Below are 24,842 nucleotides of genomic sequence, written 5' to 3' on the forward strand. Positions count from 1 at the left end.
AGTTATTTCTTGTTCGTTTTAGTTGTTGTTTGCCATTCTAATTAAAAAATAAATAAAGAATTAGACTAGACTAGATCTGGGATGGTTAATTTATCTGCAAATATACAGTAGCCTCAGCACAGAAGTAATTTTCAGATGGCATGATTAGTGTCATATAACATTTATATCACAAAACACTTCAAATAGATTAATTAATTAATTTAATAGTTATGATCTCAATGTATTTTCAAGTATGTGAATTACTTCCTAACAATACTTGCAACTTATCTGGAGCAAGGACCCATTGCTTTAATTCCTTCTACTTTGAATTCCCTTTCTTTATATTTCAAGGGCTCTATTCTTGAACTTTTTTGCGTGAAACAGGAGACATATATTTGTGGTCCTTTCCAAAGGCTTCAGATGTCAATTGAAAGGAAAACATTGTAATGTAATTGCCCTTTGAGCTGATGTTTGCACAGAGTATGGAGATATTTATGATAATTTAACAAATCTCCAGTATTGCAGGATAGGTGAATCAGACAAGGAAAGATTTGCTTCTTACCAGCTTAGAGTTTGTGTTTTTTCCTTTGTTTTAGATATTTTGGCTCTTTTCATAAGCTGCAGAAGAGAAACACTTCCAAAGTGAAAGGTAACTTAAGGATCTACTTGTTTTTTTTGTGTCACCTTAGAAATCCTTAATAGTATAAATTGATGATTCTGGCTCTGATCCTTTCCAGAGCAGTGGAAGTGTAACACTGTAGTTACATACTGACATGATCATTTGACTGATTAAAAATGAAAGCTTTGTCCTGAGAAAGGATTTATTTTAATAACTCATTGGTTAATCTGCAAGACAAGTAAATTAATCCCCTCCAAGTCCTGCAAAAGTGAGGTCTGGGGATTTTTGTTGGGAAGAATACTGTGTTTTATGTTTGGTAAAAGCCCTCACATGTTCTAATGGCCTTAAACACACTTGAGCTGAATTCTGGGTGAGCTATGAATAAGAAATTATATATGATGTGTAATACATAGATGTAGCCATAATATACTAATATATAGAAAGCTGTAAACTGTACCTATGTGATATGGAGCTCAATATAAAACATTGAGTGTGAAATGCCATTGTAGCATTTTTATAGTATTGCTTTCAGTGCAGATCTGAATCACACTAGAACTGAAATTTCCTTACTTCGTAGTCTAGTCTTTGACTTGCTCACAATACAGTGACCTTAGCTAGCAACCTCTCTTTGACAGAAGAGTGAATCAGAAAAGCTTATATCCTGGCTGTTAGCCAACTGTATACCTTAGGAATTTCCCCTTCAAACTGTCTTCTCTTTCTTTTTCTGGAGCAACTGTTTTTATGGACCATGTTTTCTGTTCAGCAAGTCTACAACAACCATCTCCCGACTTGGCCTGTGACTGAGAAGAGCTAAACTGCTCTCTTTTGTTAATCAGTACAGCTGAGATTGCTCTGTCAGTTCTGAAGTCCTCAATACACACAGCTTCATGTGCCATGACATTTAGGTTTTTTCTGACCAGTGAAGATGCCAGCAGAGTATACCAATTTCCTTGGGTTGATTCTACGTTTTTTGCTCAAGTCTCCACTTTTGTGTAATTTCTATCTTTGTGTATGTAGTTCATAACTACCTGCTTGGAAAGACTTATTGTGAGGGCAGAAATATTGAGACAGTTTGGTTTTTGTCACAGACTTCCTTCCTTCTTAGGTCAGTTCTGCAGCTGTTTTGAAGATTTAGTAACTAAAACACACGTGGCATCTCTCAGTAAAAATATGGGCTTCTTAATTAGTCTGAAAAACCAGTGTTTTAGTACCACAGTATCCTTTATTTCTTCCTCAGTTGTCCATGTTGATAAATGTCAAATGGCCACACTACTGAGATTTGTGTTTCAAATGCAGTGCAAGGAGATGGAATATTAAAACATCTGACCCTAATCTGAAATCAAAGACAGTATGTAATTTCTGTGAAAGTGTTTGTTCTCTCTCAGTTACAGGGCAGTGGCCATTGCTAGAAAATGAGCAATGAAATAATTTACTGATTGAAGGATCTGTTCTCTGAAACAGAGATTTTTCTTCTTAGCGCTTCACTGAGACTTATGAAAAATGGTTTGAGTCTCTGAATCCTCCATGTTGTATTTGTAACTTTGGTCAGTAATTTTAGCAATTGTTTTGTGGTTTCTTAACCGTTAAATGAGTGTAATAATATCTGAATCGTCTGATGGCTAGAGTGTGTGAAGTTATTGCTGTATAATATGTATGATATGTGGAGGCTGTGTAAATATCACACAGCCAAAACATGTCCACTGTGCAGTAATTGTCTTGGGGACACAACCTGAGATGTTGAGTGCAACTTGTATAAAACTTCTGGGGAAGATCAGGTAGAAATGTGAAGTTCTTTATGTGAAGTTCTCCACAAGATAACATGCACATTAGTCATCAGATGGTATGTTTCAATTCTTCTGCTATCCTAGTTTTGTCTAGGATAACAGGGACTAAGATGTCAGTGCTGCAGACAATGTGTGGCTGTAGTCCAAATTCAATTTGTGACAACTCCAAGATGATGAAGCTGTTATATATCCAAGTTGGAGTCTCTGGAGTGTCAGAGTGATATCACTATTTCTGTTTTCTTCTGAATGTATTCACAATATAATAATTATTAAAGCCAGTTGGTATAGAGACATGCTGCTTCATGGAAGCTATAATTTTGGCCTGTGTTATTAGATGTGGCTCAAAGCTGGACCTGTAGAAGATAGATCTAATCTTACGAGAAGTTTTGATTCACTCATGTCATCTGTCAATTACTATGTGAATTTGTGAAGCTTTTTCTTGTGTGATGCTTAAACAAGTTTCCAAAGGACTTTTGATACAAAGAATAAGCACAAATATAGTCTCTTCTCCCTATCTGTGTTGTGGCAAGATACTCTTAAAACCTTTGAAAACTCCAATAAGAGAAACAGTCCCGACATTTACTCCCTTTGTAACCTACTATATAACAGACATTTGTTATCAAGTCATCAAGTACTATCTCAGCTTATGCAGTGAGGGAAAAATGTCTTTGGTGTACCTTGCATCAGCTCCAGGAAAGGGACCACCATCCTCTTGCTCTGTTGTGGTAAAATTGCATTGAGCTATATAATTAGGAACTGGACATTGCAGAAAATATAATTAAGACTGCTTCTATCCATTTGTTGTATATTATTTTCATACCTAGAACTGTGTTCTTGAGGAAAGAGTTAGAAATATATCTCACGTCTAAAAGGGTTTTCATTTAATCAGCGATCACTTCACTTGAGGATGCACCTTTATATGAAGGCCTTGTTGCCAGTATGAGGGTTCTGTTTGGGTTTCTCTTTCTCTCAGCAGCATCCAGCAGCATCTTTCTCTCAAGAAGCATCCATAGTATAGAAGGGGCTCGATGAATGTACACAGTAGAAATGAGAATATGAAGAGAATGACTGCTAAATCTAGTCCTTGGGAAAGTTAAGTCGTGTTTTGCTCCTCAGTAGAAAGAAACGGCTGAAAATTAGCTATTTGATTTGAATTAAGGAAGCTGAACATTGCTGAAGCAACTTGAGAAAAACCCTCTTGACTTCCTGGAAACTGAAAGAATTTTTTTTTGAAGAAGTAATTGTCTGTGACATCACCAAAGTGCACAGCGAGCTTGCAAGTGGTTAGTTGGGGGTAACAGAGGAAGCAAGTCCTTCACAGATAAGCAGGCACTGCAATGTATGTGCTTCGTTATTCTCCTTTTTGGTTCAAGTTTTGCTAAGAAACTCTTTTGCAGGCAGATAACACTTATTTTGCTTTTCAGAGAGAGACACATGCTGTTTCATAAGGATACGTCTGGTTTCCAGAAATAACCATGCTTTTGTGGCTTAAACTCTTAGCATTTGGCGTTGCAATTCTGAGACAGGATGCTTTTGTCAAAGGTAGGTTGTAATTGATATTTCTTTGTCTCATTTTGATCCCTGAATGTCCTCTGTAGAAGTAAAAAAACCCCAAACTTTGCAAAGGGGAGAAACGTTAGAAACTAGAGTACAATAGTATGGGATGATGAGGAAGATGGACACTTATTGTACAAGGCTAAAATATCTTCGGCGTGGTCATACAGGGGCGTCATATGAACCATATAAAAACCTATAGTTATGTTTGAATACAATTAGGATACAATTAGATGTGAGCCTGTTCAACACAGCATTTGGTTTCATGTTGTGATGCAGTACTTTGCTTTCTGTGTCTAAAACCTTCAAGAAGAAACATCTTCCCATCCATTTTAGCCACTCCCTGCTTTCAGAATCCAGTTACAGTTCCTCAAATTTTGATTTCTCTTTTTTTTTTTTTTACTGCATGGGGGTTAGTAAAAAAAAAAAATCTGAACATCATAAATTAATCTCTACAGTTTGGAAATTACTTGTTTTATATTAATTTTATAAAATAAGATTTCATTTGTTTTTAAAACCTGCTTCTTAAAGAGCCTTCAGAATTTTTAATTGTCTGATTACCTCACTGCACATGAGTTTTTGCTTGACTTTTAATTTGATAAGAAAAAGATTGAGCCAAAGATATTGATCTTGCAGAGCATGTTGGATGTGATAGATAATGTGAGTAGCAAGAAAAGCAATTAATTTTGAGGTAATAATTAAAGGGAAAAAAATAGAGGAAATAATTAAAAATAGATCTGTATTTAAGAAAGTACTTTCTTGAACAGGACATGCAGCATTATATATGTATGTATCTTCCATCAGTTTAGCTAGTTAATATAATTCAGGATAGCTGATGGCAGACACCAAAGCTCTTTTCTAAAGTAATGTTCACCTAAAAAAGTAGCTTGAAACCTATGTTCTGAAATGGCAGCAAAATTACATGCAGGGATGGAACTTCTTTTCACATACATTGAATTTATGTATGCTTCTGTTATCATGTCACTGTACTAACTCCAGGTTTATACTGATGCAAGTGAGAGATTGATCTGCCTTTTGTTGATAACTAGCCAAGAAGAGCATTTGAAACCTGATCGTTAGTTCTCTTGTCCTTCAAAGTCTCTGAAGAGGGGCAGCACAGGGTAAATCTGGTTGGTAGCTGTTGGATATTAGAAGAAAACAAGTGAATACTGTACTGTAGAGAAAAAGAACAAAATCTCTTGCTTTTCCTGTCTTTTTTTTTTTTTTCATCTTTTAAATCATCTGTTCTACTTTCCATTTTATAAGTGTTTCTGAGACTTCCCACTGCACCACTCTCTTTTCTCCAGCACGGGCAGGTTACTATCTGCTCTCAGCCACCTCTAGTCACTTGATGTGTTAGCTAACAGAGAAGGCTGGAAGACAGAAAGAAGGGTATAACAGTATTTTTTTTCAAGTAATAGTTATTTTCTCTGTCCACACACAGTAGCCTAGCTCAAGCCAGTTTCTCTCCGACATACTTTTCCTAAACAGAAGAGCCTCAAAGAAATGATAAGTTTTAACTCCTGTCTGCCATACTTGACACAATTAACAGTCTCATGCTGTAGTGTCAAATACTCAACCTCACAGACCTTGTTTTCACCATGTGTTTTGGCACATGTGATTGATTCTCCTGTTGAGGTGACAGAAACATTCTGCTTCATCTTTGCTGTGCAAATTACCCTGCCTCACAGCTATGGGCAACTGGACAGTCTTCTGGGGAGGAGTCTGTTAAAGGAGGAACACCATTCAGATAAGATGGTGTAGCCTCTGCTTTTATGGTTAGAATAATTTTCAGGCGCTTCTTAGCAAGTGTTGGGTGGGCTCTGGGGCATTTTTACTACTATTATTATTATTCTCCAAGATCCTACTGTACCTAGTGATTCTGAAGACCTAGCAGGAGAAATCTTAAGCTTGTCTGAGTTCCATCCCAAGCACAGATATCCTGTAAAACATCTCTCACTTTTAAGAGTATAAAACTACATTAAAACAAAGAAATTAAGTCCCTAGAGCCTGCATAAAGACCTTGTCACTGTGCAAATCCTCCAAATAAAAGGCATGTAGCCAGCTGGTTATTCCAGTAAGAAATAGTATTTGTGGATGCACCTATACAAGCCAATATATATAAGCACCAAACTTGAAGTTCAGTCTCTCTTTGTCAATATTTGCCCTGCTGGAATATCTCATTTATTTTATCAATGTTTTTTGCATTATTTCGTAGTCTTTCATTCTGCCTACATGGAATAGCTGCCTTTACTACAATCTTTAGTTGTCAGATATGTGCTTCTTAAAATCTTTAGCGTAAGATTGATAACAGAACATTTTCTAAAATCTAGGCTGACTTTCCAATAAAAAGATTATCCTGACATACCTGATACACTGCAATTGGCACCTGTTTATGCAAACCAAAATTGCCTCCAAAACAGCTCAATAAGCAAAAAAAATTCCAATCCCTAACTTCTTCCCCCTGCACAAAATCCCCCAAACCAATTGAAAAAACTCCTTTGCTTCCATTTAGGAAAAGAGAAAAAAAGATACTTGCAGAACAAGCACTTTTATTTTCCATTAGGTCATCAATTCAGGTTTCTCCCCCACTCTCTACAAAAGTATTAGCAATTTGACAGCTTTCAAAACCCTTCACCTACTTCTGAGCCACTTCCTTTATCTCAGGAAACTAAAAAAAGCAATTACTTGATAGTTTTGGGTGTGACTTTTTTATTTTCCCAGTTACAAGTACCATGCTTTGGCAGGCATGTGAAATCTGGGGCCGTGCAGTCTCTGTGCCTGGCAGTCATGGAGGTTTCTGCCTGGAAGTGTGATGTTTTCTTTACACAGACATCAGCTCATGCTATGGCTTTGACTTTCTGTGAAAAGCTTTTCACAGATTGCCCCATCCCTTTTGAGAGAGTCTGGCAGAGCTGATTTTTAAGTAGTGGAAGTTAGTAGTATTGTCTCATTTTATGTGTAGGATAAAGGAAAAGAGGAATTGCTCTGGCAGGTATTAAGACAGAAGAAAGTGAAGTGAGGGCTTTAGTTCCAATACTCGATTAAAAAACAACTAAGAGGCTTTGTGTTCACACAGAGGTGCAGACAGTCCTGCTGGCTTCCTGGGCTGCTCAGATGCAAACCACTTGTAGATTAGAAGCTGTTCAGTTTCATGACGGTGTGGCACTCAAGCCAGCAGCACGACACACCTTAACCAGAGCTCAGCAGCACACTACCACAGCTGCATGGCTTCTGGCCTAGGATTCGGGACTGATTTGGTCCAAACTTGTAATTTTGTTTAAGCCATTCATCTGGGCCTGAACAAACATAACGAGCTGGGTTGTTGAAGTGGTGTATTGGTTATAACTGCAGGCAGGGGAAGAGACCTTGGATCTTTCTTACATAGTATGGGAAAGACATTTGCTAGTCATCCTGTATTCACTGTCTTCAGTATATTGACATACTGAGAACGTCAAATGTACCAAGCAGAACCACTTCCTTTAGTTTGAATTTGGTGAACCTAATGTTGGTATATTTAGGTTCTGAAGGGCAAATTAACAGGGAGTGGGTTAGAAATGTTGTGTATATAATGAGGAAGAAGAAGTGGGGGGAGGATACAGGATGAAGTGACATTTTGAAATGTTCCTAATATTAGGAAAAGCTCTGTTTTTCTGACTCCTGTGACCTATTTGCAGAACTGCCAGCCTCCCTAGAAGCGCATGTATGCGTTAAACAAGTTGGCAGTGTCTGTGCTGAAATTGTGAAGGCATTGGATATAGTGCATGAAAATGACCCTATTTTCTTTTGCTATGCAGGTGCATTGTGGTATACACTGTCCCACGGTGGGAGCACGGAAAGGAGAACAGCAGACCATGAAAATGTTCTGCCCTCTGTTTACATTCCTGATCTAGTTTTAAGAGTTAATATTCATAAGCATATACCTGGCCCACCTATAAGGCAGAGCAAATTAACTGACAATGATCTCTGCTGTCATGACTTGACTTCTCTTTGTGCACCTTCAATTCTCTCATTTAGGGTTAGCTCGAGTGTCTCTGCATTACCCCACGTTTTGCAGCACACATTTGTCCTCAGTGTTGCCACAGCTGTGTGACACGTCAGGGCTGGACTGGATGTCTGTGCACTTTCTGGGACAGACCTAGCCTTTGAACTGGCTGCTGGGGCTGTGACTGCCAGCCCTGTCTGGGACAAAGCAATTGTCTCTGAGATCTGGAGCTTTATACATTGGGCAGAGACCTTTGTTATTCAGATTTACTTATCTTTAATAGTATATAAGTAGAAATGAGCAGTAATTTCTTTCAGGAAAACCCCTGACTCACAGAACACCCATGTTTTGAGGGAAATAGTTTCTCTCTTCAAAGCTCACTTTAGGCCCTAAAGCACTTCTGTGCAAAAAAAGATAAAAGTTTTCAAGTGGCAAAACTCTGACTTCCTCCTGTAAATATCAAGATTAAAATAACAGATACAGTCACAAAAACTAGGGGTTTTTTTCCCTGCAACTTTACTGTTCTCTCAGACTGTTGTCCTGTATGTCTGGGCTACCCATACTCTTGCAAACAGATCTCGTTCTCTCATGTTTCAGTAGCTGTTACAGCATTTTATCTGTTTTCAGGCTTCTTTCCCTTTCAAGTGAAGCAGTTTGGGGCCTTCAGTGCCAGGATTTTAGAAACTAGCTGTGAGCACTTCAGTGGCAACTTAGATTATCCATAGTGTTGTATAGCTAACAGGATCCACTTTTCTTTTATACCACTACTTTGCAGTACTGTTCTTCCAGTTATCCCTTCTGTGTCAGTGCCTCATCAGCTAGCCTGCTTGCTTAGGTTTCTGTTCTCTAGTTTCAAAGACTTATAATCTGTCTGTTCTTCATTCATAATCCCACTGTCCTACACAGAGCTCTAGAGGTATCTTTTCTTGTGCATGAATGACTTTTTTGTTGTTGTTGCAAAAATGGGGGCTCCATGGAGCAATATTTTTAATTGCCTTTTGAAATGCGTTCTTTTCCCGACCAAAAGAGAAATAATCAAACTAGCTGTCTAATAGAAGAATGAAGCCACACAATGGAGTTTTCTGTACAACGTGTAAAGAAATAGCAGTTCTTTAAAAGAACCCTATATGTCCTATATGAACTGAAAGATTTTACACTCAGGGAAATGTTAAACAATGCAGAGCCTCAGCTGAGATAGTACAAAGATAAATGGATTGTAAAGGCTTTTCAGGTAATCATATATGTTGCAGATGCTGTGAATGGAATATTTAAGACAGCATTAAACCTGAACTGTTTCTCAATGCTTGTGAGACATATGCAGGTGGAAAAAAAGGGTAAGATGAATGGCAGAGCAAAGTCAGGCTTCTAGAACGAGATCTAAGAGACAGAAGTCAGCTGCGGTCTAGGCTGTCTCAGGAGCTCATGGTGTGAAGTGCCGAGTCGTTTTCATTTCTCTAGATATCAGTTACACTGAAGGTAGTAACACTTACCTTGTTGTAAAATGTAGGGTCATCATTCCTTCAATATTATGAGAGGTACGTGTCTCTTGCAATATATAAGCCACTACAGATTCATCTGAAGAAACTCAGTTGTGCATTAGTGCATTTTGAATAGTGTATCTGAGGGAAGGGAAGGAGAAAGTATGAAACAAATGACTTGTGCATAAACTTCTGTCTTGTCCTCAGTCCTAAAGCACAGGTGTTGTCAACGGGGAGTCGACAGTTTTGTGCTGAGTAAGAACAAGCCACCCAGTGCTTTCCTTCAGCAAACCTGAAATTCTCTCCAACACGACTGTGTCAACTGTAATCTCCATTTTAACCAATGTTGGGTGAAATAACTCAAGTTGGTCAATGAGTCCTTGTGAGACACAAGAGCAGGACTGACAACTTTTCACTTCCAGTGTCTGCAGATGAGATCAGGTGTGCTGAATTAACCATAGCTGCAAAAGACTTCATGTCACAAAGCATCCTCCACACTTAGGGGCAAATACAATAGTGGGCCTGTCTCATAAATTAAGTGACTTAGAAGTCTCAGTGGTAGCATTTATAAACATAAATCACTCATCCTGGAGAAATGCAGGCCAAGCTGACTCTGTCAGCTGATGATTTAAAATCATCTGTTGGTGTGATCGAAGGAAAGACGACCAATGTTGCTGCTTCTTGAGATAGACCTCTGGTGTCTAAAATGAATGCACAATGAAATGCAGATACACCTTAGAGAAATCTTTTGGCTTTAATGAGTTTTGAATAGAGTATCTGGACGATTTCTTTCTTCATACCATTCTTGGAAGAATTAAAACAATAATGAAAGCTATCTTTTAAGTTATGTGTAATTTTCATAGAACTGTAGAATCATTACGGTTGGAGAAGACCTCTAAGATCATCACTCTCACTCTCAGAAAGCATTAGGAATAATAACAGCTTAACACAGTGTTGGCTTATATACTTAAAATTTATCAGGTTTACAGTGGAGTGGGTCTGAATACGGGGAGGGAATTCGAGGAAATTAGTATGAGAGCATAAAGGGTTATTTATCTTGATATCGATAGATCAAGGTTTTGTAATGCTTTGAGGTTTTTTAATACTCAGAGGTGACACTTGCTTAAAATCCAGTGATATCTGGCCTCCTGAATTTAGCACTTGAAACTTTTCTAAAGGCTGCTCAGTTTGGACACGAGGATTTTGAAGAGATAGAACAGATGTTTTAATATGTACTGTAGCAGAGGCACACTGTTTATGGAAATCTCACTTGCAGATGCCTTTTGAATCAATACAGGATGTATTAAGTATCTTAGAAGTCATAGAAGATTTCAAGAGAACAAATCCCACAAAAATCCTGAGATTTGACCATCAGAGTATTCCAAAAGTTAACATAAAAGTGGCAGTTGCATTTTCTGTGAGTAATGCTGGGCGTAATGGCCTGCTAAGATGCAGTTTTCTACCACCCTGAATAAAAAGGCAAGTGTTTGGTGCAGTGGCTGGTGTAAGTCTTTTTGTTGATGTTGGGAAGAGAGCCATTTACAACATGGAAGTGATTCTGCTCCAGAGATGTCAACAAGAGTGTTGTCATTGTGGGGCTGTGCCTGAAACAGCAAAGGAAGGGTTTCTTGCAAACCACAGCTTCTAGACAACACTCCTCACTGAACAATGAAGACATTTTAGTAACACAGAACTTGTCAGATAGGCCATTTTTGTCTGCTCTGCAGTTGATGCTCTCTGTTTCTCTTTGCAGCAGAATTGTTGCTTACCTAAGTCTCACCTTAGGGGTGACATCAGTGGAAAATCTGAAAAGGCTTTCAAGAATCCTACAGGATTTGTTTTGTCTTTGTGGGTTTTTACTACATATTGGTGGTTTTTTTGTTTTAGAACAGGAAAACTCCACTTTTTTTTGTAACTTACTGGATGTCTTTAGACTCAAAGTTCTGCTTTCCTGTCAGTTGCCCCGAGAAAGCTGTTTGGAGTAGACATCTACAGTTTTGACTAAGTTCCAAAACATGAGAACTGCTTTTTCATAGAAGGGAAATAATCAGATTTTCAGGACACCTCCATGTGTTGGTCAGTGAGGATTCCCAATGTGGAAAATTAGAATGTGCAGCTGCAAGTTACTGTTTTCTGAAACTTTTTCTGAGATTGTGACTCCTGAACACGTGCAAAGTCAGGAAGGAGCTGCTCCTGTGTTTGTGTGACTGTCTGACCTGTGTGTACTATAGGGCTAATGGCTACAGTCCTGAGCAAGCTTTCTTGTTGGGCCAGGTGCTTTACAAACCAAGGAGGAAATATGATCTTGTCCTCAAAGGGTTTATGATCTGGCTCAGGACAGAATGGGTAGTTCTTAAAAAGGAATGGTATAGAGGCAAGAGGAGAGACAGATAAGGGAAAAAGTAATAGTAGTATATGTGCCCAGCCAAATGGCTTCCATAATCCCCTGTGCTGTTTAAATCCTTTTCTGGGAAAGAGACATAGAATGTCTCATTTAAAGCAGTGTATAACTGAATAAATTATTCCTTGGATCCAAAATAAACTTTCCTACATAGGTCCATGTATTGAAACTCTCACATTGTTCTCATACAACTTCTTTACGTGACAACAGCTAATGCACATATTCCTGGAAAATAACTCTTAATGGCAAAACTGATGCTGGTAAGAAATTTATTGTGCTCCAAAGATCCTCTCTTACTATATAGAAACAATAAAAAGTCAGGTCACATGTAAAGGAACTATATTTATTTGCAACAATTATTTTCTCCAGCTGTTTAATCCTTTCTTTAACATATTGCATTCTCTCACCAGTAACTGAAATATGGTAAACAAACAACAGAATGTGTAGATGGTGTGTTACAAACACACACGAATGCACATTCACTCTTGTATAGAACAGATAATCCTACTCCGCTGATTCTCAATTCTTGTAGCAGATACTTGTAGAAATGTAGCTAATGTGAACAGCATCTGTATGTGAAACAAAGGACTGACATTCAGCTCAGAATGTTATTTGGAATGGCTGTGTTTGCTATTACAGTAGTTGATCATAAGATACAACTGTGAAAAGAGTCTTGAGTGAAGTTGGTGTATTGTCTAGTAACTGTTTAATAATATTGCCTTTCTGTAAAGTTTGAGCTCTCTCTATTTTGTCAGCTTGTCCTTGTGGCATTGAGTAACCTTAGGTAGCAGGAAACAGGTATGTAACCCTATATCCTTTTAAAAAAACAAATCACGTAAGACCTTTATGGTAGATAATGCAGTGATTGATAGAGTGATAAATCTACTAAGTTATGGCTCATGTCAGATCTTTACAGTGTTAGTGGATGCAATCAGCATCTTTTTTAGTGAAATTTTCTTTTGTCATAATAATTAATGTTCAGAAAGAAGTTCTGAACAGATATGAAGCAAAATGAGGGGAGATCAGTGTTGTGGGGAGTAGGATGTGATGGTACAGATGTTGTTACCCCAGAGCATCAGAGGAAGGATGATGAAACTGGTTTAAGAGAAGAGATTGGCTGCTGAGACAGAGACAGCAGCAAATATATTTTTGTCTCTTTGGGTCACATTAGGATCCTTTGAGCACAAACTTATTTCAGTTCAGTATCTTTGTGTTGTCACTGCAGAACCTGATAGATGATGTTGGGTTGGTTTTTTTTTTAGTGGATCACACTCCTAAATCCCTTTTATGTTTTGGAAATGTTGACCTTTTACGTGACTTACAATGGATATGCTGACATACTTATAACATGTAGTAACTGCAGTCCTGATGCTAAAACAAACAGCATCGGTTGTTTTCCAATTAATCAGAGGATTTTGTTCCTCTGAAAGGAGTAAATAAGTACCGAAGGCACTGTGATTGCCATTTTACGTGCTAGTCTAAAGAGGATGAAAATCTAATGGTTTATCTCCAGCATTTCCTCAGTGGCAGCATGAAGAAAGCTTTATTTATTTTCTTTTTTTAAAACTATCACTTGATGTCTTACTCTCCCTTACTGACCTTTCCATAGCCACCAGGACTAGCATAGAGCTTAACTACACTGACTAGTTAGCTCCCACTGATTGATTTACTGCTTGGTCTCGTGTCTTCTGTTACCAACTCCAAAGCCAGGAAAGAGCTGGACTAAGGGCCCACAGTGGAAGAAGCTGTAAAACCTGGTAAGATTGTAATTTTGAGCACACTTACAGTCAGGGAATAAATGTCCTTCATTTTCTTAGTGATTATATCTGATTCATTTTGAGGGAGAAGCAGTAACACTCTTGAACTGATTCATCAGGATAGGTAGCATTTTGTCTCTAGATGAGTGTGGAAAATTACCTGACATTTGATGGATATTTTGATAAAAGCAGACACAGAGGCCTAGGCTGAGTTTCCAGGAAGTGTAGGCAGAGTGCTATCGTTCTGCCACTTATAACAAAGACTAAAGTCAATTCTTAAAGGGGACGGGGTGGAATTCTCACTTAAAGAAGTTGCTGTGAAGAGTGAGCATGTTGTGCAGAACAAATGCAGAGGGGAAAAAGCCTAATTAAGAAAAAGACATTCCGTTTCCAATCGGGAGGGCATTTTATTCAGATCTTAATAATGGTTAGAGCTGCACTACTGAAATAAGTATAGAGTCCCTTGAGAAAATTATTACCTGGAATAGCTTTCAAACTGTGTTTGTGAGAGTTCTGTCTGAGAAAAGAACAGCTTGTCTTTAAAGTAAATGTTACTAAAATTTTACTAACTTTACTTATTTAAACGTTTACCTTTGAGAAAGCAGAGTTATTCATTGGTTTAAATCTGAAGTAACTTCAGTGGGATTCTTTGTAGTGGAAGTACTAGACGTGAAAGGCTTGGTCCCTTAGCCACCCTGTAGCCACCATTCAGGCTTCCCAAACTGTTAATGAGGTGACAGTTCCTTATAGCATCTGGTTTTATGTATGTCAGTAGAAATACAATAACTCTTCCTAAATTCTGAAGAGTCTAGAACAAATTTCTGCATTAGAACACTAACTGAGCCTTGTGTCTTTTATACATGTGTCAGTGGTTTTGAAGCAGTGCCAGTGACTGCCATTTTTATCTTCTAGGTGAGAGAAGGAAGTGTATTTCCTTAAAACAACCGTGAAACACTTTTCTTTACAATAATCCCTTGCAAAATGTTTGTGTCTTTAGAGGAAAAAGTATGTATTTGCAGAAATCAGAGCATGCATTTATTTTACTAAGTGCTGCTAAACATTAGTTATTAAGGGAACTGCAAAAGAGTCTTGAGACACCTGTTCATCATGGCAAATTATCACCTTGTAGAGCTGATATCAAATACTTCTGCTTCATAGATGGACTTCAGTGCCTCTTCATAAATATCTTGCTATTATACAGAGCTCAAAACATTTTAACAAAGAAAAGTTATTATTCTCAGGTTAAATGGAAACAGATCCAAAGAGCTGACTTCTGAAAGCTCACTTGGAAAACTGTTGGACAAAAATAGATACTCTGGAAATAAAGATACAAGAAGGAGTAACTTTAATTAAAACTTTTACATTTACTTACTTTGTACATGAACTTGTGTATTTAATAACAAATTCAAACCAAAAGTCATAGTGAACAATGCAAAACAAGAGGAGAGCGTAATATTGATTATTGTGCAAAATAAACCATTCCTTTAATGAATCCTGTTACTTAACCAGCAAAGTGGTAGAAGGTCTGTATATCACCTCAGCTAGCTGCAGAAATCATGAGTTAACTTTCTGCCTAAAGTACTTGTTGCCCTGGCAAAAGGTGGATGTGAACTTAATCTGATATTCAGCAAAGCATGATTAGTGGAGGAAGACACAGGAGTATTAAGCCTTCCTGGAAGAAGATTGCTGTCAGCTTCAAAATAAAATCTCAGGCTACTCCCAGGCAGGGATATCAAATTAAAGCACAAACAAGAAGGTTGCTTGGCCAGTTGGGTATGATCAAAGGGTGGCACCCTTCAGGTGTTCTGGAGCATGAGCGAGAGTAAATCCAGAGCAGGGAAATAACAATAGTGCACTAGTAATTTTGCAGCAGGAGTCAGGACATTTGTCAGTTGCATTTCATTTTATGATCTGGAATTATTGTAGTAATGCAGAAGGAAGATACAAATAAGAATTAAGATGACTAGGACTATAATTATAGGTCTTAGTGGGGCAGATTTCTAGAGAAGTTACCATTTACTTTCCTTGTAAAAGAAATCCAAAGCCAAAATCAAAACAGTGCAGCTATGCAGGGGATGTAAACTCCTAATCTATATCTTAGGTCAGAATGACACATCTCACTAAGTCCAATTAGTGTGCATATGATCATGTTTCCACTGGAAGTGGAAGGTATTGCAGAGTATGTGTGGTTGCAGTGTAGGTACAGTCAGATGATAAGTCTCACTACAGGAAATGTGAGCATTAGGGAAATGATCTATCACAAAATTAATTGGAATGCCACATTTCAGAACAAAAAGTGCTTCAAAAAACCAAACTCAAAACCAGATCCCTATGACTTCCTCTTATGCTGAGAAAGGACATATCTCCCACAAAGAAGAACGTTGGGAATGACTGTCAGTGTACTATCCTGAGTATTTGAAGTGTTGGATGTTGGTTTTGTGTCCACAGAGTCCCCCTAGAAGCTTCACAGTGCAGTTGCTGGAGAAGAAACCAGTTTGATTGAAAATACATCCCAGCTTGGTCTCTCTCTCTCATTGTCTTTATGATACACTTGCTTTCCATATGCCTGCTGTTGCTATAATATCCAAAATACTTTCCAAACTTTAGTTCTCTGAGTCTTTGATAAAATTAATTACATTTCATATTCTTTGTCTAGCGTTTACAGTCTTACTGGTACATCTTTTAAACACTGCTTTTGATGCATTTATTAACATCTGTAAAGAAATTGTGTTAACACACTGTGTGTGTGCTTGAGCCTAAATGGAGAGGGAGCTGTAAAGCCAGAGGAGAAAAAAACAAAAGGCTTGGTTAGGAATACTTGTTTAGGTACTGGAGTTGTTCTTGTGGAGCTGGAAATCCATCTGAAATGCTAACTAAATATAATATCAACTGCTGTAAGCAAAATTTAAAGTAATTGTTACTAAAATGGAGAAGAAATTGCTTCAGAAAGAAACATGAATCATAAGAAATGCACAAATCATTCCAATGTCTGTGAGCCTGCTAGATTGTTAAAAATAGGAGCGATCAAACAAAAACTAAAGCTGTGTTCTTACAAAGTTTTTATTCAGTTGGCCCCAGAGAGATTCTTCTTCACTGCTTGAAAATATGAGGCAATGTTTGAAACCAGAGTTGGCTGCAATCTGTTAGTGTTGTGGGAAAAGAGGGCACAGCAGTATAGCAGCACAGGCTATTTGCTTCCATAAGCAGTGAGGAAGAGAAGAAATGGGACTTAGTGCCTTTTTTTTTTTAATGCTAGATTTTCTTTTAGGAAAGAACTCTGCATAAAGCTTGTGAATGTTTTCTTTAGGAAGTAAGGACTCAGAGATGAATGACAAGGGGTTCACCCAAGATTTATTGAAGCACTTATGAATATGAATTTACAATAAAAATAAAAGCAAAAGAATTCCCTAAACATTAGCTATGCTGGTGGAGGTAATGCACTACCATAAACATCTCTTTAAGGGAAGCTCTTTGGACTTCATATCAATGAACCTTCAGTAATTAACGCCTGACATAGCAATAGCAGAACTGCGAAAGGAAAAAGTACTTTGGATGATTCTACTGGGCAACTCAGATCATCCTAATCCAGGATAGTCACTGTATTTTCTGTGTACAGTGGAAGGTAAATTCGGACACAGTAAACTTGGCTCATGGAAGGTAAACCACAGGCAGTCTTATTTCTTAGATAATGACTGCCTCATCCTGTGATGTGCCATGAGCTTTGTGTCACCATAGAGGCTGCTTCTGTCCCTAAAGCAGCATGCTGAAAATGAAAGATGAGTCATTAAATCAACTACTCTTTCTGGTAGTTTAGTTTTGCAAAGTTCTGTTTTCAGCCCATGTAGGCTGAAATGTTAATACATTGTTACATTGCTGCTGCTCACCTTGCCTCAGTGAGGAAGTTTGCTCATTTGCGGGCTGACAGCGGCTCTACCATGGGAACGGGAATGCAAGCTGAGAGCTGCTTTGCTAAGTACAGAACAGTGTTCTGCAAAATGGAGATAAAATTAAAGCAGCCACATCCTGTAGCACCATATAGTTCTTGCAGGCTGCCATTTACCAGGAAATTGAAAGAAGTCCATTAGTTCCAAACTCTTAAAACCACTAAAATGCTTGAAAAGTTGCACTTGATTTCACTTAGACCCTGTACAGCTGAAAGTGTGCCTTGTGAGCTTGACCCTCTGCTGATGCAACTCAGCCTCTTCCTGCTGGTGTCAGAGGAAGAGTGAAGCACAGCTCTAGCTGCTTGCCTGCCATGTTAGGTTTGCAGGTGAACATGAGTGCACTCCCATCTCTTGTACTAATGCAACTCTTCCTGTACACCTGTAACTTTTTGCTGTTAGTTTCTGTGCCCGTTCTCCTTGTTCAAACAATGTTAAACACAGCTTAAACTGTTAAAAAAACTCAACTGTGTTCTATTTCTGGTATACATATGCATTTCAGATGAGGCTATAGATTAGGTAGAAATGGATGTTTTCTTTTTATTCTGGTGTTATTCTGGCACTAAGGAATGATGGTAGCATCCTAAGGTTTTAGTTATGTTTAGCAATAAGCTGTTAAAAGAGACTGACTTGAGACTATGTAGGAAATACCTATGAGATGAATAGGTTAGCATCTGAAAAAAACCATACATTTTCATTAAGATTGCTAGTTTATTTGAAGTCAAACAGTATTCCCTCAGGGAAATCTGGTCAAGACTGGGAAGATAATGCCATGATCACCAGTCACAGGCTTACTGGGCAAACAGATCTAAATTCCTACCTCTGTAGAAGGCTGAACCAATTTCTTTAATCTTGTCACCTCTGAACATAATCAGAAATCAGAATTTCTGATTATGTTGGCAGAGAGACAGCAAACACTCAAGGTATCCTAAAATAGGCAACCTAGACGGCGATTCTGAAGCAACTGCAAGTTCACAATGAAACTCTGGTGTAAGAATGGGTCAGGATTTAGGCTGTGGAGACTGGACACATCTCTTAGATGGGTATATTTGTGCTGTGCCAGCATTGTTGGAGCCACAGACCGGTTTTCTGGAGTGTGACCTAAGCAAGATGCATGATGATAATGAACAGATCCATGCAGGAAGGGATCAGCCTCTTGAACACAGGACTTTCAGATGTAGGCTGCTGAAGCCACTGTGGAAGAAGCAGAGAATCAGGAACTTCTGATCATTAGGGGTAGGGGTGGTGGGTGGCAAAAAGAAAAAGGCAAGAAGTAACCTATCACATATGGCTTTTGCAATTTGAAGGCTTCCCAGCAGACAATAGCATTGCCTGGCACATGTGCAAAAAGCAGTGGAGCCCTTCAGGACCTGCCGCTAGTCCCAGTCACCTCTCCTGGCACATTAATGCATCAGCAGTGCATCATGAACTGTTCTGTTAGTGTTACTGTAGAGCCTGAAGACATTTTGTTGGACAAAATTAACACTGATGAAAAAAAAACATTTAACAAGAGTTTGTTACATGTAATTGTTCAAATAATTCTTCTGCCCCTTCCTAGTAAGGTGTTGGATTGCAGTGAGTTTTATTTACTTTATGGGATATCTCCATATGCTGGCTTGGCAGAAATATAAAGAGCAAGTGAAACTTCAAGCTGACTAATGGTTAAACATCAAGATTGACCTCTCAGTTTTGTCTCCTAAGGTCCAAAGGCAGAAAGCTAACAAGACAAGGGGAACCCTCCCTTAGTTAAGCCATTCAAATCTAAACTGAAGTTGATTTATACTGAAATGGCAGATTGACCATGTGGCTGATTAACTGTGGTGACTCATAGCCAAAAAGGATGTGACTACAGGGTATAGCAAAGCAAGAGAGAGAGGCCCCTGAACAAGCAGTAACACAGCTTGTTGCAGACACAACATTTTTACAAACACCATGTAGCATGGTGCCAAAGCTCATTAACAATGATGAAGTAAAAGATGATTTTAATTAGCAACTGCCAATAACTTAAAATGGAAAGACAAAAGGTGCTTGGTGATTAAGCCATTTTAGCACTGTGTACACAGTATGTAAAAGCACACATAAAAGCACCTGCACTCCTGACTGGAGAGCAGATGCTCTGGCAAAAGGCCCACATTCCTCATGTGATGTAAACCCTTATTCACAGGGAGAAGGCCATGGTCAAATAGATTGTAATTGGTCTAATTTGAGAATATCCCTGTGATACCAAGTGCAGTGGGATCCCACTCAGCCATCACCTCTGCAGAGCCGGCTCCTTTACTACAGCCTCTTTCCCAATCACCCATGATGAGGGACTGAGCAGGGGGATGTCAGCTCAGTGTAGGAGACATTGGGAACTTCAGTGCATTCTTTGGAGAAGGCTTTTGTAAAAGTTCTGTTGCCATTTATCAGAGTACCATATTCCTTTGGGGAAGCTATCTGACCCAGACATCTATCAAAAGGAATTGACAGCCTTTAATTCAATTGTCTTTTATACTATCTGCTGTGGCCCTAGAGGACTAGCTACTCATATTCTAACAGAAACATATCACGTCCTGGATAGGGAGTTCCATTCCCTGATCACTGTGTTCCTTCTGTTCTTGAGAGTAAATTTTCTCTGTGAAGGTTCTGGTCCTATCAACCTAAAGAAGGCTGCCTTGTCTTTCACTGCAATATTTCAGGTTGCTTTACCTTGTCTTTGACCTATCTTCAATTTCTTTTGGTTTTGGTTGTGTGGATGTACATAAACCCCACAATTTACTTCCAAAAAGAAAGACATGCATGGCGTTAATAACACGTGGTTGATTGAGTTTGCATCAGTTTGCCCAGACAATGGGCATTCCTGATCATGGAGTTGTCTACAAAGCAATCCTGTGCAGTGAAGTTGGAATCCACAAACAGTAATCTTGCTTTTTTTTTTTAGTTAGATTTTTCAAAGTGTCTGTATGTGAGTGTAATCTTTGAATTGCTAACTGGAATACTGGAGGCTGTTTGAGACTTTGGGTATAGTGGTCTCTGTTGCTTTGCTAATGTTGGGCACCTTATAAATTGTCTTTCATATCTGTAATGTGAATTAAAATGCCTAGAAACTTTGAGTTTACAGTATGAAGTGTTATAAAACCAGAAAAGTTGACCCAGAGTTTGACTAGGAGTGCTGTAGATTGTGCAGGATTTTTATGATATCCAGGTTTAGCCGAGTACTTCTTAGAGCCTGTGGGAAGTCAGGTCATTCCACACTGGAGCTGGTCTACAGGCACTGAATGGCAAGCAGAGGAAAGACTCATGTGCCTTTCTGAGCCAACAGACTAAATGCTAAATTAAGCACTGTCAGTCCCCATTTTATATTTATATTTATTACTGGCATGATATTAGGGATCTGTTTCATGCTTCTATGCTGGACTTAACTCTTACTTTACCTTAATTCAAGCTATGGGCTTAATTCCTACAGAGGTCAAGGATGAATTTGTGTGCAGAAGTGTTTTTGTGAACACCTACCAGAACTTATTTTTATTAATGTGTTTCCTTAGTCAAAAATAAGAAAGCAGTTAATTATACCAGGTCACATGGTCATAAATTCTTCAGCATTTCAACCAAATGCTATTGAAGTACAGACTTTGAAAGAATAAAATCTTACTCATTTGCACATCTTTCTGCTTCATCTTTTCCATCTGTCCTCATAGAAGACATTGCACATGCTACTTCCAAACTGCTCTATCTATGTGGATGTGTGTGTACAAACTGATACTCGCTTTACAGATGAAATTTGGTTTCTGACCTCCTACTTACAAGTGGGAGTTGTTCTTGCTATTGTTGTAAGATGTGCAATGCTACTATATATATCTTTCTTATTATTAGACATCTGAAATGTTTACAGGTCTGCTGAATTTCTTAGCTTGTGCATTGTTGTGCCTAAATAAAGAGTGTAAAATTATTTGGAGCATGAAATTGGATGTTGTCTTAGCTTTGGCCTGAGGGCTTTTCCTGGGTCTCTATACTTTGGAAGGTCCATAAAATTCCTTTCCTAAATAAATTCTTGTCTAGCATCTTTATTTAGTATCTTTAATTTTACTTTTCTTTCCCAGAGCAATCACTATTTTTAGAATTTAAGCATTTATAATAAAAGAATTGAAAAAGGGAAATATTTGGGAAATGCTAATGAAAATTGCTTGTCACATACAAAAAATGGAAGGAGACACTCTTAAAGTTCTATTTATCTTGAATTATTTAAAGCAATACTGCAATTAATCTTCAAATCCTGAGAAAGATAAGCTTTAGATTTGGCAGGTTCTTTGCTGGAATGTGGGGTATCACAACCACTGTGAACAGAGCGGAGTCCTTCCATTTTGAGCCTTTATTTTCATCTCCTGAAACACTCAGCATACACTGTCTTTTAGAAAAGCATGGTCAGCACAGAATTTAAAGCAACATCACATAAACTGGTTTTTACTGTCTTCTTGCTTATCAGACTGTTAGTTAAAGCCAGGACTCACGTCTCACATTTGTTATAATGAAAACAAAATAGAGAAAGAGGAGAGAAAAAGGACATGTTTAAAAAGCAGGGAACTGGCCAGATTTGGGCACCAAAATTGACAATCTGGTTTTCAAAAGAAAAATAAAGGAGGGAAATGGATTAAGAAACAACTTTCACTCAAAGTTTTTATTGAATTCAGGTGGAGTTGTGCATGCTCAGCTCTTCTGAAATATGTTTGACCTTGCTTTTGGCACACCATGAAGTACAGGTCCCTTCTTGATAGTGCTTCCCCCAAAGGGGCAGAGCCCAGGTTTTGCAATCATGATTTTGAGATAGTGAGAGGTTGTTGTACGTGTGTGCATGGCACTCTGGGCAGCCCAAGTTCTAGGAGTTTCTCTTTTTGCAGCCCCACAACTGTTCCCGTTTATGCAATCAGACAGATGTGGAGGTATTTTTTTTTTCTTTGCTAGCACTTTCAGATCCCTTGTCCGCAAACTTCATAATTTTTAATGAATTTCCACTTGCAGTCTTCCAGTTTACTAGGATAGTGCCATTCTCTCCACTTTGCATGGGACGTTCCAAAGGCACAGAGATGGAGGGGATCTGCAACCACTCACAGAGTTGTAAAATGTGGAATCCCTGGGTGGAACTTGGTCACTGTCCCAACTCAGCTGCCTGAGTACAAGACAGATTTCAGTTTATATATGAAATACAGGAAATTTTGATTAAATACTGGTAATTTCTGCTTTTCAATAGGAAAAAATATGAATCTCTATTAGCATACAGGAAATATATAGAAATAACATTTAATGGGCATTTTTTCTGAAAGATATTGATATGCTTCACTGATTTATTTTTTCAGACAGTTTTTGCATGAGTAATGGTGGTAGAATCTGACCCTTGTGTGACACTTCCTAACAATGTTTTGTGTGTATGTTTTGCTGTGTTTTAAATTGTACCCTAACAAAGATACAGTTGATTTGGCTGTTGATCAGTGAATACTGTTTGTCACAGTATTTTATGGGCAACAGAAATAGTCTTCAGTAGCATATTTAGTGAATGATGCTCGATTCTGATCATTTCTGTCTTGAATGTCTGGAGGAAAAGAAAAAAGAAAAAGAAAAAGTCAGAATAGTAACAAAAGTAAAATCACTCTCCCTTGAAACAAAGAGAGTTTGCTGGCTGCAGCTGGCAGCCCCGGGAGGGCGAGGAAGCTGCCCAGCAGGCAGAGTTGGTATGGGAACAGTTCTCCACCGAGCTGGCTGATTTTTTCCCCTCTGTACTCTCTATCCTTTTAAGAAACAGAAGCTAGATGTCTATCAGCCAGTGCTGGTTAGGATCTTCTCTTAATGCTGTAAGAAATCTGGGTCATAGGAGACGACTGAGACTAGCAGGATAGTTTAGAGCATTGCTGTTTGGAGATGTGAGGCTGGGACTTGGGCTCATGGAGCACAGGGATTGCTGAGGGTCCTGTTAAGCTCAAAGCAAGAAGCTGTACAAATACAAATGACAGATCACTGGAAAATGAAATTTTTGTGCCACATCTTTATTCTGATTTGTGCCTTTCTGTTGTAGTTAAGGATCTCTCAAAGGCTGGGGCTGTGCAGGCAGAATAACTGAGCCCAGTAAAACTGAGAGGCACAGAAAAATGGCCTCTGCGTTACTTGTGGAATAGGCAGCTAGCTTTCTTTAAGCCTGAACTGCAAACACATCAGCAAATTCAATTAAACAGTCATGTAATTCTTGTGAAGAGGTAAAGGCAGATCCTCACTCTGGCTGCAATGTGCTCACCTGAACCGCGAGACCTGTTCTCATCAAAGACAGTATCTGACTCCCTCCAGCCCCAGTTTTGGCTCTGTAGCAGGGATGCTTCAGTAGCAGCAGGTATCATTGCAGTCCTCAGATCACCACTGCTGTGAACCACTTGATATCTCCTGCTAGCACAACTTCTGTATTCCAGGCACTTTGTAGTGTTATTGAATTACTGGGAGTCTGAGCTTGGTGAGGGGAAGAACAGTCCTGTGGAAACACTGCAGCTACCTCCTGTGCCTTTACCTGGGTCACTAAACCAGGGTATCCCGTGACCACAGCTTTGGAAAGCCTTGAGGAGCTCTGGGCTGTTTCTGTCACCAGCCCCTGGTGCAGAGGGTCTGGACAGCCAGGTGCTGTCAGTCATAGCAGCCCCAGGAACACCCTGCTACACCTTTGCAGCTGTATTGAGTGTTGCACTCTGGTGGGTTCATCATGCTCTGCTCTTGCTGATATGAGGCTGTTGGCCACCACTCAGCTCTGCTTGCCCTGCCGTCAGCCCTTGGCCAAGGTGAAGCCATGGCACTCTCATCATGCCTTTTATCTGCCCTTTTTCTTAAGAAATCTGCTGTGTCTAAAAACTGAAGAACTGGTTTTTAAGGACTAGAATTTGTGATAATAAAAGGAAGGATTTGTGAATTTACATGACACTAGATTATTGATTGAAGATCCTGTTTGTAGTACAGAGTTTTTCTAAGAATTAGTGAATGCCAGTCCCAAGTTTTGAGGTTTGGTTGGTTTTTAATCTTAATATTTCCTTTGTAACTCTGGAAATGTTCCTTCTCTTTTTTTCTGTCTTGTCTGACTGAAACCTTCCCAGAAAAACTTGTCCTACACAGCATCCATAGAGCATAGTACCAAACAGTTATAGTTGGGATTGAGAAATACTGATATTTCTGCATTATAAATAAATCCAGAGGAAGTAAGCTCCCTGTCCTGGTTTCAGCTGCGATAATGTTCATTTTCTTCCTAGAAGCCAGAACAAGGCTGCATTTTTAGTTTATGCTGAAAAGAATGTTGATAACCCAGGAGTGTGTTAGTTATTGCTGAGCAGTGCTTGCACAGTG

General features: G+C 38.7%; 1 protein-coding gene across 10 annotated transcripts in view; it reads left to right on the top strand.

Moving 5' to 3' along the window:
• Positions 1-3,678: 3,678 nt before the first annotated feature.
• Positions 3,679-24,842, top strand: part of PTPRC (protein tyrosine phosphatase receptor type C) — a 54,404-nt gene continuing 33,240 nt past the window's right edge. For all 10 annotated transcript variants that reach the window (XM_062004067.1, XM_062004069.1, XM_062004070.1 and 7 more), the window contains exons 1-2: positions 3,679-3,721; positions 3,807-3,924. In XM_062004067.1, the coding sequence (XP_061860051.1) occupies positions 3,858-3,924 (67 nt within the window). In that variant the 5' untranslated portion in view covers positions 3,679-3,721; positions 3,807-3,857. The remainder of the gene's footprint in view (positions 3,722-3,806; positions 3,925-24,842) is intronic.

The sequence above is a fragment of the Colius striatus genome, chromosome 10, assembly GCF_028858725.1.
Source record: "Colius striatus isolate bColStr4 chromosome 10, bColStr4.1.hap1, whole genome shotgun sequence".
Taxonomy (NCBI): domain Eukaryota; kingdom Metazoa; phylum Chordata; class Aves; order Coliiformes; family Coliidae; genus Colius; species Colius striatus.